Source organism: Schistocerca piceifrons, chromosome 7 (genome assembly GCF_021461385.2).
Source record: "Schistocerca piceifrons isolate TAMUIC-IGC-003096 chromosome 7, iqSchPice1.1, whole genome shotgun sequence".
Classification (NCBI taxonomy): Eukaryota; Metazoa; Arthropoda; class Insecta; order Orthoptera; family Acrididae; genus Schistocerca; species Schistocerca piceifrons.
The window spans coordinates 50,213,217-50,233,847 of NC_060144.1; the positions used below are offsets into that span (position 1 = coordinate 50,213,217).

At 37.1% G+C, this 20,631-nt stretch overlaps 1 protein-coding gene across 3 annotated transcripts in view; it reads right to left on the bottom strand.

Annotated features, from left to right (window-relative positions):
* Window positions 1-20,631, bottom strand: part of LOC124804604 (UHRF1-binding protein 1-like) — a 433,274-nt gene that overhangs the window by 94,489 nt on the left and 318,154 nt on the right. The window contains exon 16 of one of the 3 annotated variants that reach the window (XM_047264798.1): window positions 9,871-9,885. The exons of the other annotated variants lie outside the window; for them this stretch is intronic. Coding sequence (XP_047120754.1) covers window positions 9,871-9,885 — 15 coding nt within the window. The remainder of the gene's footprint in view (window positions 1-9,870; window positions 9,886-20,631) is intronic. 3 annotated transcript variants of the gene reach the window in all.

Consider the following 20,631-nt stretch of genomic DNA (forward strand, 5'->3'; position numbering starts at 1 on the left):
ACTCCTCTCAATCTAATTTCAATAATTTTAAAATAATGAGCCTTAACATACAATGCATTAAAAATAAAATATTAGAACTTGAGATTGCAGCCAGTGAAGCTAGTATAGATTGTATTTGCATTCAAGAACATTGGTGCATGAGTTATGAACTAGAAAATATTTGCATTTCCCCATACAAATTAGCAAGCCATTTTTGCAGGAAGGAAACAAGACATGGCGGTGTTTGCATTTATGTAAAACCTGGAGTAAAGGTTAAAAATATGACTGTAACTGAATCCATGAATGAAGAAAAACATTTTGAGGCTGCAGCAATACAGTTGAATATGCAAAAGAGTAAATTAATAATAATGTCAGTGTACAGATCACCATGTGGTGATCCTGAAATTTTTAGAAATAAGTTAGAGGCATTGCTCAAAATATTACATCATCAACAATAATATCAACAATAATTATAAGTGGAGATTTTAATGTCAACTTATTGACTGAAGGTGCATCCAAAGATCATTTCCTGAATGTTTTACATAGCTTCAATTTGCATCCACATATAACTAACCCTACAAGAATAACAAACTCTTCAAAAAGTCTCATAGATAATATCTTCACAAATATAGATGCCATAGATATAGATGTAATAAATGTTGACCTAGGAATATCTGATCACAACGCACTTATCCTTAAATTTCCCATGGCCCCTGTGACCAAAAATAGTTCATACCAAATGTACAAAAGGACCTTCTCCACAAATAGTTGCAGTCACTTCATAAATACACTGACTAACCAATCATGGGCAGAAGTACTGTTACAAACTAGCACAAACACTGCATATAATGTTTTTTCTTCCCTGTTTATGTTGAATTTTGAAATGTGTTTTCCTAAGAAACTTGTCAAAACACACACATATGGGCATACACATGTTAACTCCTGGGTCACAACAGGTATTAGAAATTCCTCCAGGACCATGAAAATGCTTAACTATGGACTGAAAAGTTGGACTGACCCCAAGTTTAAAGAATATGTAACAAATTACAAAAAAATATATAGAAAAGGAATTACAAAAGCAAAATTACTAAGTAATGATAAATTAATAAGAAAATCAGGCAATAAATCAAAAACTATTTGGGAAATTGTGAAAAGGGAAACAGGTAAGGGCCTCAAGGATCAGGAAATAGTACTCAAAAATAGTGAAAATATTGAATTAAAAGATGAAACTCCGGCAAATTACATTAATAATTACTTTTTACGTGTACCAGTGTCATTAAGTAAAAACTTTACTAAACATGAGAAATTAACAGCCCCAAAAGTAGACAGTAGTATGTTGTTAACTCCCATAAATGATAATGAAATATTAAAGGTGATAAAGAGTCTAAAATCAAAAATGTCTGCAGGTGTGGATGAAGTGCCTGTGTCAATAATAAAAAAAGTTGCCCAACAAATTATAAAGCCCCTGGTACATATTGCCAATTTGTCTTTCAGCGAAGGTGTGTTTCCTGAGAGGTTGAAAATCTCTAAGGTTAGACCTCTGTTTAAAAAAGGAGATCCATACAAGGTAGAAAATTATAGACCAATATCCCTTCTCCAATCATTTTCAAAAATTCTAGAGAAATTAATGAAAACCAGACTCATAAATTACTTAGATGCTCACAAACTTCTAAACTGCAATCAACATGGCTTTCGCTCAGGCCACAGCACAGAATCAGCTATCCATGTCTATACCAAAGAGATTGTCAGGAGCCTCGACACTAAAAAATGTATAGTGGGAATTAACTTAGATTTATCTAAAGCTTTTGATACAGTAAATCACAAAATTCTGTTAAACAAGATGGAGGCAATAGGTGTAAGGGGAGTTGTGAAGCAGTGGTTTGAATCTTACCTTCAAGATAGAACTCAGGTGGTAGAAATCATCGCAGAGCATAAAATCAGAAAATCAAGTGGGTCTCAGATGCAAAGAAATTGGAAATAGGTGCCCCACAGGGCAGTGTTCTCGGTCCTTTATTATTCTTGCTTTATATAAATGACATAAAAAATCCTAATATTTCTACCAAAATAATGTTGTTCGCAGATGACACTAGCATAATTATAAGTGATGATAAAAAATCATTAACCACCACAACTGATATAGTCCTGAAATACATTCAACATTGGTTTAATGCTAATGAGTTAACACTTAATCTAAGTAAAACAAATTATATACAGCATGGCAAAGCAACTCAAGATATGGACCTCCAGTTAAAACTAATGGATAAGAAGATAGAGAGTGTACAATCCGCAAAGTTTTTGGGCATGCACATTAATCAAAACTTAAGCTGGAAAGACCATCTCAAGTACTTATTCCACAGGCTCAATTCGGCATGTTTTGCATTGAGGATATTATCTAGAGTATGCAGCACAGACTGTACTAGACTAGTGTATTTTGCTTACTTTCAGTCCATCGTGTCTTATGGCATAGTGTTCTGGGGTAAAACTAAATCAAGCTTAACAGATATCTTCAAATTTCAGAAAAGAGCTGTACGAATCATAACACATAACTCTCCAAGAACTCATTGTAGGCCCCTTTTCAAAGAACTGCAAATACTCACAATACCATCACTGTATATTTTTAAAAGCATTCTGTGTACAAGAGCACATATGAAAAATCTACGTACAAATGAGGACTGCCATAATTATAATACTAGAACTCGTAAGAATTTGTATGTAGAAAGGGTAAGGACAACACAAACCCAAAAGCACGTAAGTTATTTTGGAATAAAACTCTACAATGCTCTGCCAGTGTACATGAAGGTAATAATAGATGAAGTAAAATTTAAGACTGAACTTAAAAATTACCTTTTAAGGAAAACTTTCTATGACGTAGATGAGTACTTTGATTGTGTGTAAATTTATTGCCAAAAATTTTAATTTGTATGTCTAAACTTGTACTTTTAAAAAATGTCTTGAAAGTGATATTCCATTATTATGTCTGTAGTACTTGTACTAGTATGATAACTTTGTTGTGACAATTCCTACATCATGTAAATGATAAACAGGAAGATAATAAAATGAAATGAAATGAAAATGAAATGAAAATTTCAGGATGAAAAGATAATTTTTATTTTTTATTTTTATACTTCAATAGTCTGTAAATGGGGACAAAATTTATATCTTGTGACAATAGAAGCAGACTGTCATTAATTTGAATTAAAAAATAATGAAGGACACAACCAGCAATCAGATGGTGCTCCATGCCTGATTTTTTCAGTGTGTCTACTGCTGGACAACAAAATGGTTCAAATGGCTCTGAGCACTATGGGACTTAACTTCTGAGGTCATCAGTCCCCTAGAACTTAGAACTACTTAAACCTAACTAACCTAAGGACATCACACACATCCATGCCCGAGGCAGGATTTGAACCTGTGACCGTAGCGGTCGCGCAGTTTCAGACTGCAGCACCTAGAACCGCTTGGCCACTCCGGCCGGCTGCTGGACAACACTCTCGGAACTTATGCAAATTGTTTGCTATTGGAATGGTTATTTAAAACCAGTGAATATCCTGTGTTGACTATTGAACAATAATCATATGAAACTATACGATTCCAGAGATCTTCTCAAGTCTCAAAACATCTATGATGTGCATATACAGAGTGAAGCGACAAATGAAAATTTGTACCAAGGCTGGGATTCAAACCCAGGTCCCCTGTTCATTAGGGAGATGTGCTAACCACTATGCCACCCTGCCACAGTGGCTGTGCTCAACTGCACAGACTACCCTGGCATGCCTCCCTGCTAATCCCAAATTCCCATTCATGCCTCTCATAAACTAGAACATCAGTACAGAGGCTCTCCAACTGTATTAGAATAGCTTCTCAGCATCAAATGGAATGGGGGATCCTGTCTGAAAGCCTCTGCAATGCTGTTCGAATTTAGGGGAAATACCGAGTGGGCTGAGGCATGAATGGGAATTTGGGCTGAGCAGGGAGCAGTGCTAGGGTAGTCTGTGCAGTTGTTCAAGGCCAGTATGCCAGAAAAGATAAGACTCACTTCCACACAGAAGATTTATTCTGCCTGCCAGTAACTGCAAGAGAAGAAAATTTTTAGGTTACTTTTGATCAGCAGCAGATCACATGTGCATCCTGGATTTAATTTATTGCGACACTTTGTTAATAACATGCCAGCTTTACTAAGGTGCATTCAATAGGTGCACCTGTTGCTATGATACACACTGCAACCACCCATAGTAGGGTCTTTCCAGGTCCGTTCTACCATTTTAAGATTCATCATCGTTGGGGTGAATTAAATGCGGAGATCTACTTAATCTTTGCATAAGGTTCGTTATTCTTTCAGTCCCTGAAATGATTTTTCTTTCTGAGCGAAAATAACACCACAATCAAAGGCTCTACATCAGGGATATCCAACGTATTTTACCGACTGCCCACTTTTCTATCTCTCGTAGCAGTGAAATTTTCTAATCATTCATTGCTTCCACTTTAATACTGATTTATAAAGTAGGAAAGTAACTTCACTTCATAAAACTCGTAATGAACGGTTACAGCGTGTCAAAGCATATAACAACAATTATTTACAAAAAATTTAATGTAAAAATTTTATGAAAATCTAAGGAAAATGTTTTTAAAATCCCAATTTCCTACTGCACACCTTGACAACTGGAAAGCCTAATAGTGGGTGGTGGTGGCCTGGTTGACTATCACTGCTCTACATTATTAAACAGGAGAGAGAGAGAGAGAGAGAGAGAGAGAGAGAGAGAGAGAGAGAGAGAGAACTGAAGTGGAGAGTATGAACAGAAAATATTTTTTAAATGAGGAAATACTAAATGAATTATGATACTTCCATTTGGCTATAAAACACTACACATTAACTATACAAAAATGATTATTTAAAGATTGCAAGTCGTACCTGAATAACCTACAAAAATTTATTGCACACAGCTAAGAATTTCCTACTTTTCATGTGGAGATCACAGGAAGGATACCAAAGGAACATAGCAGTTTTATGTTTGGAAGTAATTACAACCTTCTCACACAGAAAAGTTGGAACTCAATTCTCAATCCCTTGTACCTCCAGTTAAAAATCATATCTGTTAGTATACTTCAATTAAGCTGGTTAATTACAAAGCTACCCTTTACTTGTATTGTAAGGAAACATTACTTGCAACAGCAGTAGTTAAGTATACCAGCAGCAAAACACAATCAATATCTCCAGCGTGTGATGACAATGGTAATGTTACCAATGACACTGCCACTAAAGTGGAGTTACTAAACACAGTTTTCTAAAATTCCTTCACCAAAGAAGATGCACCAAACATTCCATGATCCAGATAAACAATGGCTGTGAACAACAGTAATTTGGAGGTAAATACTCTCAGGGTAGCGAAGTTATTTACATCACTTAATAGTGGCAAGTCTTCTGGTTCAGATCGTATAACAAATGGGGTCTTTTCGAAGTCTGCTGATGAAATAGCTCCATTTTTAGCAATTATATACAAATGTTCACTAGATGAAAGATCCAAACCTAAAGCCTGGGAAGCCAGGTCACACCAATACACAAGGATAGGAATTCAATCTGCTAAATTACAGCCCTGTATCAAAGACAAGTTTGCAGGAGGATTTTTTAATATTACAAAATACTTCAAAGAACACAATATGTTGAAATATAACCAGCATGGATTAAGAAAACATTGTTCTTGTGAAACACAATGGCTCTTTATTCATGCAAAGTATTCAGTGTTATCAACATGGGATCTCAAGTTGATTCCATATTTTTGAATTTCCAGAAGGCTTCCAATTTGTTCTCCACAACTGGCTTCTAATCAAACTGCATGCCTATGGAGCATCATCTCAGTTGTGTGACTTGATTTGTGATTTCCTATAGGAAATGTTGCAGTTTATAGTAACTGACTGGAAGTCCTCTAGTGAAACTGAAGTGATATCTACTATTTGCAGATAATTCTGTTTCTCACCATCCAGTAGTAACGTCATCAGAGGGTCATTGCAAATTGAAAAATGATTTAGAAAAAATATCCCCACGCTGCTAAAAGTGGCAGTTGATCCTAAACAATAAAAAAAAGTGTGAGCTGTTCCAAATGAGTATTAAGGAAAAAATCCATTAAATTTCAGTTACAGGATAAATAACACAAATTTAAAGGTTGTAGATTCAACTACATACCTAGGGATTACAATTACAGATGAATTAAAGCCAAAACATCACATAAAATACATTGTAGGGAAGGTGAACCACAGAGTTAGTATTACTTGCAAAACACTTAGAAGATTCAACAAATCTACTAAAAGAGACTACCAACACTACACTTGTTTGTCCTCTTCTGCAGTATTGCTGCACTGTATAGAATCCCTACCAGGCAGAACTAACAGAGAAAATCAAGAAAGCGCAAAGAAGGGCAGCTTGTTTTGTATTACCGTAAAATAGGGGGGTGAGAGTATCATAGATATGAAAAGTGAGTTGACATGAAAATAAAGGCTTTTTAGTTGCAGTGGCATCTTTTCACAAAATTTCAGCCACCAACTTCCCCCCCCCCCCTCCCCCCCCCCCCTCCCCTGAATGCAAAATTATTTTGTTGACTCCCGCCATGGGAACTGTAGAAATTTTGCAGGCATGGCAAGCTTCTAAAATTACTTTTTATTTAATTTTTTATTTTTTTAAATAAATGATTTGGTCAGTTTCAGATGTATCATAAGATATATACTCTATAGATGGCACAAAAAACTTATTATATCCCAGGCAAGTGATGGTTATCTTCTGAATGTATGAATAAAAACTCTGAACTCCAGATTCCATTTGGGAAGAGGGGAGGGGAAGTGTTACTAGTGCTCCCTCTTGTGGATACTTATGTCTCTGACCTGAATAGGGAGCAATGCCTATTGTAATAAAATAAAATAAAATCAATCACAACTTGCACAGAAAGATTTACATGTCCAAATTTTCTATTGCTATTTGAGAGTGGAATGGTTGTCAAATAGTTTGGGAGTGATGCTATGAACCCTCTGCCAGACACAAGAGTAGTCAAGTAGATGCAGAAGCACCTATACATCAAAAAATGGAATCTGCTCCCTTCGCTTTCCCTCATTTTGCATTATGAACTGTGTGCTTGGATAAATATCATTAAATTTATTTTATCTTGGGCCTGCAGCAAGATAGATGTCTTGCAATGACTAATGAAAAATAGGAAACAGTAATGTACCAAGAGTACTGCTGTAATTGTCAACTGCTATATGAAAACATTGATGTCAACATATCATAACAGATACAGTTGATTCTTGGCCATCCAAAGAGCTGCTTCTTTCAAGTTTTCCATATGAAAATTCACTAGAACTAAACTGAATGGTTTCCCCACAGACATGCCATCAGGTTGCTCATAGAGTTTGTTGTCCCCTCAAAGTAAGTTTATGTGACACAGTGATGAGAGTCATTTGCAATATATTTTGCAAAAATACAATCCAACTATATAAAGTGAGCAAAGATTTTACTGTAACTGGCAGTTTTTCCTGCAAATTGTTGTGGGAGAAATGCCAACTGTTTGGCAATCCCTTAGGTTAGGCACTCTGACTGTGCTGAATTGGTTCATATGTCTAACGAAGAGTATGGCCAAGTTCTAACACAGTTTACCTTGACAGAGATTTCAAGGTGCACTAGGTGACAACAAAAAACATTACAACCTTATAATGTTTCAGTTGAGACACAATGTCTTTATCAAACTTAATTATAGAAGAAAAATCAAACAATGGAAAATTGAGGTTGAAATGCAACAATATTATGAAAAGGATAGTTGCTACTCACCATTTATTGGAGATGCTGAGTCGCAGATAGGCACAACAAAAGGACTGTCACAAAATAAGCTTTCGGCCAACAAGTCCTTTGTCAAAAATAGACCACACACACACACACACACACACATGACGACAGCCTCTGGCAGGACTTCAGCTGCCAGAGGCTGTGGTCGTGTGTGTGTGTGTGTGTGTGTGTGTGTGTCGGTCTGTTGTCTATTTTTTATACAGGTTTTGTTATTTTGTGACAATCCTTTTGTTGTGCCTATCTGTCACTCAGTGCCTCCGCTAAATGGTGAGTAGCAACTATTCTTTTCATAATTCTGTTGATTATAAAAGATTTTTCTTCTCGCATTTTGTTAAGCATGCAAGGCAGGTTGTTCTTAGAAAATGTCCTGGCTGATTTGATGGGTATTTCATCTGCAGCTGGATTAGGTAAGAGACATATTCTTCGTCAACAGTATTTTTAAAAAGATATCCTCTGTTGGGATTCTAGATAGTCCTGTTGCATAGTTGCCCTCCACCTCCCATGCCTCTTTTGGCTATCGTGGCTCCGTAATTCTTTGACAATCCTGTCTGATCAATTAATAACAACGTGATCTGTATCAGAATGTAGAACAGTAATACTGTCCTCTTGCAACCCATCAATCTTGTTCTTCTGTGTATTAGTAGATTTTGCAGAATCTACTTCTTTAGCTCAATATATTCAATTATCGATCTTGTTCCAAAATATCACTACTCAATTTGCTCTGACACTAAAGTTTTATTAAGAGCCAATCACTAAAATGCCAGGACATGTAGACAGGTCACAGAAATTCAGGAGCACAAAACAAGAGTAACAGAAAAGAAGGACTGAAATTGCTTCATAACCAATGCTGGCATGATTTCATAATCCTTGGCAACATTCAGAAGACTTTGTGAGTTAACCATTGTTTAATTACAAACAAACAATCTGCCAGTTTCAGTTACCTGAGCAATTACAATATACATTGATTCATTTTTAAAGCAGTTTCCTTAGCAGACTTAACTATGTCTCAGCTGCCTCTGGGGAAGCCTTCTCTAGTAGAGGACAAAACATCAGGCACAAAAATGTATCTTGGACCATAGTTTAATCCTCAGAAATCAGTGAAACCAAGGATGGAAGGAGTATTAACAGTGAGAAACTAAGGAACCCATCTGCAGCTATGTTTACTAACATCTGTTGTGAATCAATGGCCCAATGATATGTTTATTCTGCAAAATGTATAATTCAAAATTTTCAAAAGCATCTGCTTCTTGAGCAGCAGTAAAAAAAAGTAATCTATTTCTTATCTAACAAAACTAGAGCTAGGTGATATATAAATTTCTATCCAGACACGAGAGAGGGGGAGTGGGAGAGGGGGGGGGGGGGGAAGAGATAGATAGATAGATAAATAGATAGATAGATGGAGAGACAGCGAGAGAGAGGGGGGGGGGGGGGAGGGAGGTAGGGGGGCAGTACAATAAGTAGTAAATTTCAAAGAAATGTCCAATTTTGTCATCTATTTCTGAAACACATTTTTTCTTTCTTTTTTTCTCCTGAATTAACTACTATTAATGACTGGGCGATCCTTTGTACAATGAAATCAAGATAACTAGTTTTCGCTGACACTCATTTTTTTAACCCCCCACCCCCAAGTCCAATAGAAAAATAAATGATTATATGTACACTTACATTATCAAATATTCATAACATTACACCAATAATTTGTCATTCATTGTGATATAAATTTTAGACAAAAGATGTTACTTCGAGGATAAAAAATGATCCTCCTGAATAACTTTAATATAGCATCATAGTGTGGGCCATGCAGAATTTTCAAACCACACCCAGTGCCAAAAAAATGTGCACTTAACTATAAAGAAAGCTTGTACATTATCATCTTAGTATTTTTATGATGCATCTACATTTATACTCTCAGCCTTGTGAAATTTCATACTGCTACTATCATGTGATCCATATTACTAACTGTTATGCCAGTTAGCAGGAAATTAAAGCCAAATTACTGCACAATCATTGAAGTACAATATAAGCATATAACAAGCAGCGTTCAAATTAGAAATGAAGATTGCTAATACCTTGATTTTGGCAGGCTGCCATGTGTGCCACACAAAACATTCACAAGAGACCGTAGGCAGGAAGCATGCAAAAAAATGTACAGAGAAAAAGAATGTATGTATGTATGTACTGTCATTTAAAAGCATTTTGTAAATCTTATGGTAAGACCATTTGGGTTATTTCCAAGTCACAACAGCATGCTCCTTGTCCCAGTTTTGAGCTCTTCTGCAAAAAACTGCTTCTGATACCAAACACAAACTGTGTATTTACATTACATGCTCCCAATACTCTCAAAGATTACTCCAATAAATGAGTTTTGCTAATTAGTACTTTCTCACCCAGTTAAAAATGAGAGGAAAGGAGACAGAAAATCCAATAGAATTTATACTGTAGCCCGTATCAGTCCAAACTGAGCAATACACAATATAAAAATACAGAATTAAAAAGTATATTTATGAGAACAGTCTGCTTTGGAATGCATATTTAATTACTGTAGCAGTCACAGATAATATTTCCAGAAAGGAGGGAAGCCTCTGTATCTCTTTGCATACTGATTAACACAAAATGATTTTTATTTCTTGTAATAAATATTGGTGCAAGAAGCGGGAAAGAAAAATTAAATAATAAGCAAAAAATAAATAGAATGATACAAATGTTAAAAAAGGTATGAAACAGATGAAGTTAAAACACATTTCTAAAACCATTCAGTCTCAAAACAATACTGAAATGAAAACATTCCATCATCATTTTCAACACTTACCTCAATAATTAAGGTACACATAAACATTACAAATAATGCTCACTTGAAAAACAAAATGACTTAACATGACTATATCCTATAACTGATTAGAGCTAAGTTGAAGTGGATTACCTATTTCATGAAAAATACATTTTTGGCTTTATTATGATTTTATTTGCAATTAAAGTATTACAACAGTTGTTATATTGAAAAATCATGTCAACAAAATTCTCAAGGTGATAGAACAACAACATGTAATTGAACCATCAAATCTGAGTGTGCCACACCTTGTGTCCCTGGCATCTCAAAATATTACAACCCACAAGTAGTAAAATATTCAAGTTTGTAACCCATCTACAAAATATGAGAAAATATAATTCACTCATCAACAGATGAACATTCTTAAGATTAATGCAGTTAACACAGGAAAAGCTCAAAAATATTTCTCTTCAGTGTCATATGAAACACTAATAAGTTTAATAGGAATGTGGAAAGGAATGAAAAGAGACTTAAATTGGAGGCCTCAAAGCCATTTAATTCTCTTATAACAGACGAAGAGGAATGAAAATATGTATAGTGTGAGATAGTCTGAAGATGTAACTGAAAGGTTGAGAGATCATTCTTAATATTTCAACGAGTAAACTCCTCACAAAGATAATCAGCTGGTAAGCAATGAACAGGTGGCTTAGCAGCTCAGTGGGAAGATGTTAGACTGCATATTCAAACCTGCAGCGTTCAATCAGCAGTCAGTCCTAGAATTTTTTTCCTGTCAACTATCACTTCTTCCACCCCTGGCAGTGATATGTGTATGGGAAAAATGCAAAGTAGCCCTTTGGTTTCGAGTCCACTTTAAACTGTAGGTCCTCATGTAACTGGCTGGCTGTGTAACTCAGTTTATCGCAAGGGTAGGGCATACCACCTCAAACAGGATCATGCCTAGTGAAGCAAACCAATGTCAATCCATGCTTTGAGCAAGCAGTTTTCCCTTCAAGTGAAACAGAGGCTCAATAATTATGTGAAGAAATATATCTACTTTTGTGCTTTAAAATATAAGCTCCATATGGACACATTAAAAAGGAAATCTGTCCATTTTCTGTCACAAATTACTGCTAGGTATGTTAAGTGACTATTTACCTACATATCCAGCAAGAACACAGTTAAATTGAATACATCCTGAAGCAATGGTTATACTATTGAACTTTTCCTGTCTATATATGGCCACTTACCCATGATAGTAAAATAGCAAACGTATAGCTGTTTCTTGTAAAAAAATTTGTGTCGTTCTAGGAATGTTACCTCACTTCTGTAGTGGGACCCATCCAACAGAATAAATCTAATTTATCTAACTGTCCACCATCATCAGGGTTCACTTACAAAATATACTCCTTCACTAGACAATCACATCTTCCTGATTATTTTCACTCTTGTCTCACTGCTTGCTGATCATAACTGAGTCTCATTGACGCATTCTTTTTCTAGTTAGCATGAGCTTTCCTCACACAGACTATTGTTAACATTTCTATGAGTACAAGAGTGAATAAGCACAATACTTAATAAGCTGCAGCCCCCCCCCCCCAAAAGAAACTATTCATCACCATAACTCCCACATTAACCATAAGACATTTGGATATGGGCTTCCTGTAGGCTGTTTCATGCATTGCGATTTTCAGCTAAATACATCCATGTTGCTCCTGCTACTTCCATATTTTGTATTTCAGTCTTTTCTTATGTCTTAGAATCCATCAAAATACTTACTTTGTCCAGGCAACTATCCACTTGTGTGGCTATGTCTCATTCTTATTGCAGTCATGACTACATATTCCACACCAGTTTCTTCCTAGAATGATTCACTTGTTTCCTTTCTCTGACAGTAACTTCCATCTAGCATATCTCTACTGTTCCCCAGATAACTCGCCATTTCTTGAATCATTTTCATATTTAAAGTATGTGTCTACCACAAGAAGGCAAAGTGAAGAGACACACTGTAAAATTTTCTTTTGAGACAATTTGGAAGCTTAGTTCTCTTTTATATGTGATTAACTATTCAATTCATGACCTACATCTGTAGTTCATGTATTCTCCATAATGTTTCCCTTTTTACATCCCATAGCTTTAAAAGGTAAATCTGTCTTCCATTCCAACACTGGTTTGGAAACAATATTAGTTTACTAGGCATGGTCCTATTGGAGGAGGTAACCTCCATCTTCTTCTGACCTTTGAACTCATTTACCCAGATACTTATAAAGGGATGCACAGTTATCAGCAGCTCTGAACCACTGTCCAACTCAGCATTTTTAACATTAACAAGCATTTCCTGAAGGGGAAGAAGATATGAGTGACAGAGAAATATCCTAGGACTGATTGAGGATCAGACCCTACAGATCTGGGTCTGCAGCGTGGCACTTAACCACCGAGCCACACTGGCCTCAAGTAATGTTAACTCTGGTTGCCTTCCATACTACTCCATTTCTTTAATTCTCTTCTCTTCCTTTTCATTTTGTTGTATTCTTCACCAACTGTTTCTTCTTACTTAATCTTCTATTAAAAAGTCATTTTTTTAAAATATAAAACGGCAGGTCCCCTGACCCCTTTGCTAATTTGCATTGAATTCTGGTGTGTCTACAGTCATAGCTTCCAATTCCAAATAGTCTGCAGTATCTAATCAATTCATAAATAACTATCTCGAAAGCTGACTTTGAATGTTGACTAGTATCACTAGCTCTCATTGTTCTCCAGGTTCAAATTCGTGCAACTACGTGAATGAACATTATTCAAGTATTGCATGGAAATCATAACAAAAAGTACCCCAAAGCAAATAAAACATCTGTAAATAATTATGCATTAAGTACTACCTACAGCAGAGTATGAAGTCAATAAAAATGTACAAAACCTAAAAAGTAATGTCAGTATGCTCAGAGGAATGTGTGTGCTGAAAAAATGCACAGAAGCTCCCTTAACAAACATAATAAATGAATCATTCACACCAGGGAAATTTCCAGAATATCTGAAACAGATACGAGTTGTGCCTCTACAAAAGAAAGGTAATGCAGAGGTCACAGGAAACTGCTGGCCAATTTCCCTGCAATCATCATTCTCAAAAATAGAATCAGTTATGAATGAAATAGTAATGAATTACTCGAATAAATAAAATATATCTGCTCTCCGGAGTGGCAGAAGTACAGAATAAGCCACAGTTGAATTCACAAAAGTGATACTTGACGATTCTATTAAATAAGTCAGAATTATTACGAGATTAAACTGTTCAGACAAAAATACTTTAATAATAGGAGTTCCTCAGAGTACTACATTAAGGCCAATGCCATAACTGATCTATGTAAACAACTTTTCCAATAGTGTTACCCAGGGAAAAACAATTCATTTTACTAATGATAGGAATATTATAGTTACTAAGAAAACAAGGGAACTCTTGCAGAGAAAGCAAATGAAACCTGCAAGGAAGTTTACAGTTGATTGATATGCAATAAACTGACACTGAAGACAAAATAAATTCCATTGATTTCAGTTTGAAGACAGAAAATGAAAATGTTAAATTAAATGTAGGTAACACTCTACAAACCACATAAAAAACACAAAATTTGTCAGAATGAATATTGATTCTCAGCTGAAATGGTGTGAACACTCTAAGATACTTGCAAAAAAATTTCATCAGCACGTTATGCTCTAAGAGTGCTGTCATCAATGTGCAACATCCAGTATCTTTTATTACCACAGTTTTCAAACTACAGAAATGGGCCATAAGAATAACAACCAAAAATAGTATTCAAGCTCACTGTAATGATCTGTTCAAAACACTGGGGATTTTAACTGCACTGTGGGAGTATATTTACCAATCAGCTGTGCACATCACAAATAATACTTTTAATTACTGCACAAACAGCTGTCAATGACAATGGAACAAGAGCTAGAATCAACTTACATTTACCAAGAAAGAATAAACATACAACTCAAAACCAAGGACTAAAATAGTACAATTATTTGCCCAAGTAGTCTAAAAACATTATTAAAACAGACATATTTGAAAAGGCAGTTAAAAAGTCCTTCGTAATCAATATACACTGTCAGGGGGAAAAAAAGAAAAGAAAAAAAAAAATTGTACCCAGGAAAGACGACATCGATTTTGATCCAAGATCCAATGGCAGCATATGCCACCTGGGGGGGGGGGGGGGGGTTACTAGATGTACTGATGATGATCTCTGTGTCGTCTGCCAACACACAGCATACTAGCATAGCTATCAGAGCAACATCTGTGTCTACATTTTAATGAGGAATGCTCACAGCCAACAGACTCAGTGTGGTGCAAATGTGTAAAGCAAGCAGAAAACCATGTAATGGAGATGCAACTGGGCGTGAGTTTGGAAGGGGTCAAACTTCGGCCTTCCAAGTGGAGGTATGGTTCTTTCAGAGAATTGTCACACAAATTATATGTGCTGAGTCAGTTGTGCAATGATGCTGGTATGGTCATGCAAACATCATCACACCCGTAGACGAAGTTCTAGACATCCATGCGGCACAGACACCGGCCAGGATTGTCGTATTATAAGGGCAGCAGTGGCAGATCGTACAGCTGCCACAGCACAGATAAGAGAGGTTGTGAGCCCAGATGTGCCAACACAAACTGTTGCGAATCAGTTAATAGCAGTGGGACTATGGATATGCACACCTCTAGCCTGTCTGCCACTCGTGCCACAGCACTGACATGCAGGGCTTGACTGGTGTCATCAGAGGATCACTTGGACGATGGAATCGCGATGAAAGCAGATTCTGCCTGAATGGAAGTGACAGCCATTCATTGTAGACCTGGTGAGCACTGTCTTGTAGAGCGTATTCTCCCAATATCATTGACCTCACCTCAGGCCTTCTGGTCCAGGGTGCAATAAGCTACAACTCTTGTTCACATTCGGGATTTCTGGAGGTGACACTAAACAGCACTCAGTATATGCAGAATGCTGTTAGACCCATTCTTTTGCCATTCTTGCAACAAGAAGGGGATGTGTTGTTCTAACAGTCTAATGCTTGCCCACATACTACCTGTAAGGCTCAACGTCCTCTGCAAGACATGCTGCAACTTCCCTGGACTTGTCTCCAATAGAGCACACATGGGATTTGATGGAATGGGGGGTGACTCATGTGACTCATCAACCAACAATTATTACAGAACTATGCGAACAAGTCGAGCAGGCAAGGCATAATGTATCCTAAAACAAGGTATGCCATATGTACAATCAATTGAATGCCAGTGTCTGTGCCTGAACTGTTGCCTTTGGAGGCTACACAATGTACTAATACGGATGATTCAGTGTGGATCAATACCTGGTACCTCAGAACTGCTTGTGCTATTGATTTGTAAATGTAATCATAAAACGGTGTGCTAATTTTTCTTTTCCGGAAGTGTATTCTATACAGTGAAGGGTTACTGAGATAACAGGTACGAGAGTTGTGATAAAACATGTAGCATGAGTAAATAATAACAGCAATGATGATGATGATGATAATGATGATGATAATAATAATAATAATAAAATATCTATCGTCTGACTAATCTTATTCACACTATTTGTTTTTTCTCCTTTTCTGGAAAATATTAGTCCCAAAACTATGCAATGTACAGTACTAATACCTTATCCTCTATCTGAGCTCAACATTTTGGTAACTATAGAGCAATGGTTCCCAACATGGGAGTAATTAACCCCTGAGTGGTAAAGTTAAATTAACTGAATGGTAAAAACAAACAGTTTGATGGTGTTTCAGTCACAAAACTAAATTTATTTTTAAAAAAATTTTGCTACCATCACTATTTCACGATACTGTCTTATTGATCACATAAGTTTTGAATAATTACCTTTTCCTCAAATACTTGCATTAAAGCATGATACAATGTTGTGGAGTTTACATCCTCTGAAATAACTGTATGAACAGCACCTTCCTTCCATACTCCACTCACTACCCACATGCTCTGTACCCAGCATCTATGGCAGTACATTTTAAACATACGCTTAACTATCTCGTGAGAGTGCTTTCTCTGAGTTGAATGTCATTCCCACAATGGATGAAAAATTGGTTCATTATACATGTCACAACACACATTCAAGAAGTCATTGGCCATCCCCTGCAGAAATACTGGGCCATGCTGCCTCTATAGCCATCCATAATGGTGAAAGTGTTTCCAATGCAGAATTTTGTGCATGAACTGGCCTCTCAATTATGGCCCATAAATGTTTGACAGGATTCATGTCAGCCAATCGGGGTGGCCAACTCAGTGACTCGAATTGTCCAGAATGTTTTTCAAATCAACTGCGAACAGTTGTGGCCCAGTGATATAGTGCACTGTCATCCACAAAAATTCCATCATTGTTTGGGAACATGAAGTCCAGGAACGGCTGCAAATGGTCTCCAAGTGGCCAAACATAACCATTTCTGGTTAACGATAAGTTCAGTTGCACCCAGTCCATTTCATGTAAAAATACCTGACACTGTTATAGAGCCACCACCAGCTTGCACGGCCCCTTGCTGGCAACTTGGGTCTATGGCTTCGTGGGGTACGCACTACACCTGAACCTCACCACCAGCTCTTACCAACTGAAATTGGGACTCATCTGAGCAGACCACTGTTTTCCAGTCATCTAGGGTCCAACCTACACAGTCAGGAGACTAGGAGAGGCGCTGCAGGCAACATCATGCTTTTAGCAAATGAACTCAAGTTGGTCACTGTTGCCATACCCCATTAACACCAAATTTCGCCACACTGCCCTAATGCATACATTATCATATGTCTCACACTGATGTCTGTGATTATTACATGTAGTGCTGGGTGTCTGTCAGCAGTGACAACTCTATGAAAACGCCATTGTTCTCAGTCGTTAAGTGAAGGCTGTTGGCCACTGTGTTGTCTGTAGTGAGATGTAATGCTTGAAATGTGGTATTTTCAGCACAATCTTGACACTGTGGATCACGGAATACTGAATTCCCTAATGATTTCTAAAATCTGCCAAGCAACAACTACATTCTGCATTTAAAGCTGTTAATTCCCATTGCATGGCCACAATCACGTCAGAAACCTTTCCAAATATATTGCCTGACTACAAATGACAGCACTGCCCTTTTATACCCTGTGTACGTGATACTACGTACAAACTATACGTCACTTACCTTTCATTATTTTAAAAATAAGAGTCTCCAAAGAAAATTCTTTTTCATTTTAAAGATTAATTGGGTACTATTTTGTTCACTGTGTGTGTGTGTGTGTGTGTGTGTGTGTGTGTGTGTGTGTGGAGGGAGAGAGAGAGAGAGAGAGAGAGAGAGAGAGAGAGAGAGAGAGAGGGGGGGGGGGGGGGGAGGGGAGGGGAGGGAGGACAGGTACTACACCAATTGTCTGATTGCACTCTGGGGTAATGACTGCGGAAAGGATAGGAACCACGGTTACAGAGGGATGTTGGCAGGTTCTCATGATAGCAAATGGGAAATTCTAGTACACATAATGGAAATTAAACATTGTTGTCATGATCCTGACTTCAGCTGGAAGTGGGTGTAGTGTTACATTACGAAATAATGTATGTGCAGTGACTGGGAGAGAAAAATGAATGAACAGTGTAGCACCAGCCTTTTAAATTCTTAAATACCATACTCACACAACTATAAAGATGAGATTTTTTACCAAATTTGTCATACAAAAAATACAGGGTCATCTTTGATTTGCATACAAATTTGTTGCTACTGATGTCAACATTCCCACATTGTGTAATAGATTAATATAGGGTCATCTTAATTTACAGATTACGCATTGGCAATTGAAGTCACACACATACTTAATTTGAAGATTTCGGATCATTTGGAGATGGATTAATGAAACCAGCTTGGCTGGGAATTAGGATGAATGTGGTGCACGAGTGATAAGCTGGCATCAAAACTCATTGTGCAGTCAATCATTGGAATATATACCACATACCTTGGCTATTATTTATGAATATCTACCCTGTACAATATGCAGTCACTTGAATCCATTTGTAATCAGAACTGAATTGACTTTAAAATTGGCAGACTGATACATTGTCTAACTCTGAACATTAAACACATACCACCAATAAAAATATATTTGAACAGAACACTCACTCAACATGTGACATAACAAATGGTGCTGAAGTTGCTATTGTTTTATCAAGGTTGGCTACAGTGTTAATCCAAAGCGGTACAATTTCTGCTGATTCACCTGTAGAGAGCTGAGAGCACAACATATTGTTGTCATACAGTTTGCTTAAACTGTCAGTGCTGTAAGCACTATAAATTGTAGGAATCTAAAACTGATGACAAATACAGCCATGGCTTTGTTGAGAAACATGGATCTACAATTTTGCAGTTCACAATTCGTTCATGAAGACAATACAATGCTAATTTTAAGCTATTGGTGATACATGGAGCAGAGGTCATGAGCAACACTGCAGCAAGAAGAAAATTTGCCACCATATAAGCAAATGTTCATAGGTTATGACAGATAAAGTATAAATTAAAGAATGCCAGTTCTATATGCCAAACTTTCAGCAGACCAAACCAGGGAAGGTTTCACGAATTGTACCATGATGTTGTGAAGAATGTGCAAGAGAAATGCAATGAAGGCTCCCGATTATTCTAGAAATTATATGAAGAATTTTCCAACTATATGGACTACAGACCTTGCCATCAGTGGAGTGGCTTGCATGCCTCAGCGATACAGATAGCTGTACCATAGGTGCAACCACAACAGGGGAGTGTCTATTGAGAGGGCAGAAAAACATGTGGTTCCTGAAGAAGGACAGCAACCTTTTCAGTTGTTGCAGGGGCAACAGTCTGAATGATTGACTGATCTGGCTTTGCAACATCAAACAAAATGGCCTAGCTGTGCTGGTACTGCAAACGGCTGACAGCAAGGGGAAATTGCAGCCATCATTTTTCTAGAGGACATGCACCTCTTCTGTATGGTTAAATGATGATGGTGTCCTGTTGGGTAAAATAGTCCCCCATTCGGATCTATGGGCTGAGACTACTCAGCAGCGTGTCATGATCAGGAGAAACAAAACGGACATTCTACAGTTATGAGTGTGGAATATTACATCCCTTAACCATACAGGTAGGTTAGAAAATTTAAAACGAGAAATGTATGGGTTGACGTTAGATGTAGTGGGAATTAGTGAAATCTGGTGGCAGGAGGAACAAGACTTCTTGTAAGGTGAATCCGGGGTTATAAATACAAGTCAAATAGGGGTAATGCAGGAATGGGTTTAGTAATGTATAAGAAAACAGGACTTCGGGTAAGCTACTATGGAGAGCATAGTGAATGCATTATAGTAGCCAAGATAGACACGAAGCCCACGCCTACCATAGTAGTGCAAGTTTACATGCCAACTGTCTCCACAGATGATGGAAGAGATGATGAAATAAAATAATTTATTCAGTTAATTAAAGGAAATGTGATGCGGGACTGGAAATAGCAGGAAAAGGAAGAGAAGGAAAAGTAGTAGGTTAATATGGACTGGGGGGAAAGAAATGAAAGAGAAACCTGCCTGGTAGACTTCTGCACAGAGCATAATTTAATCATTGGTAACATTTGGTTTAAAAATACAAAAGAAGACTGTATACATTGAAGAGACCTGCAGACACTGGAAGGTTTCAGTTCAATTATATAATGCTTAGACAGATATTTAGGAAATAGACGTCTACATTGTAAGACACATCCAGGGGCAGATGTGGATTCTGACCATAATTTAGTGTCTATGAGCTGTAAATTAAAACTGTAGAAATTACAAAATGGTAGGAAATTAAGGAGATGGGACCTGGATAAGTTGAAAGAACCAAAGGTTGTTGAAAGTTTCCAAGGGCAATGGTTGACTGGAACAGGTGAAAGGAATAAGCAGAAGACTAATTGCTAGCTGTAAGAGAGGGCAGCAGAGGCTCAAATAGGTAAAAAGACAAGGTCTAGCAGAAATCCCCAGATAACACAAGAGATACTGAATTTAACTGATGAAAGAACTAAATTTAAAAATGCAGCAAATGA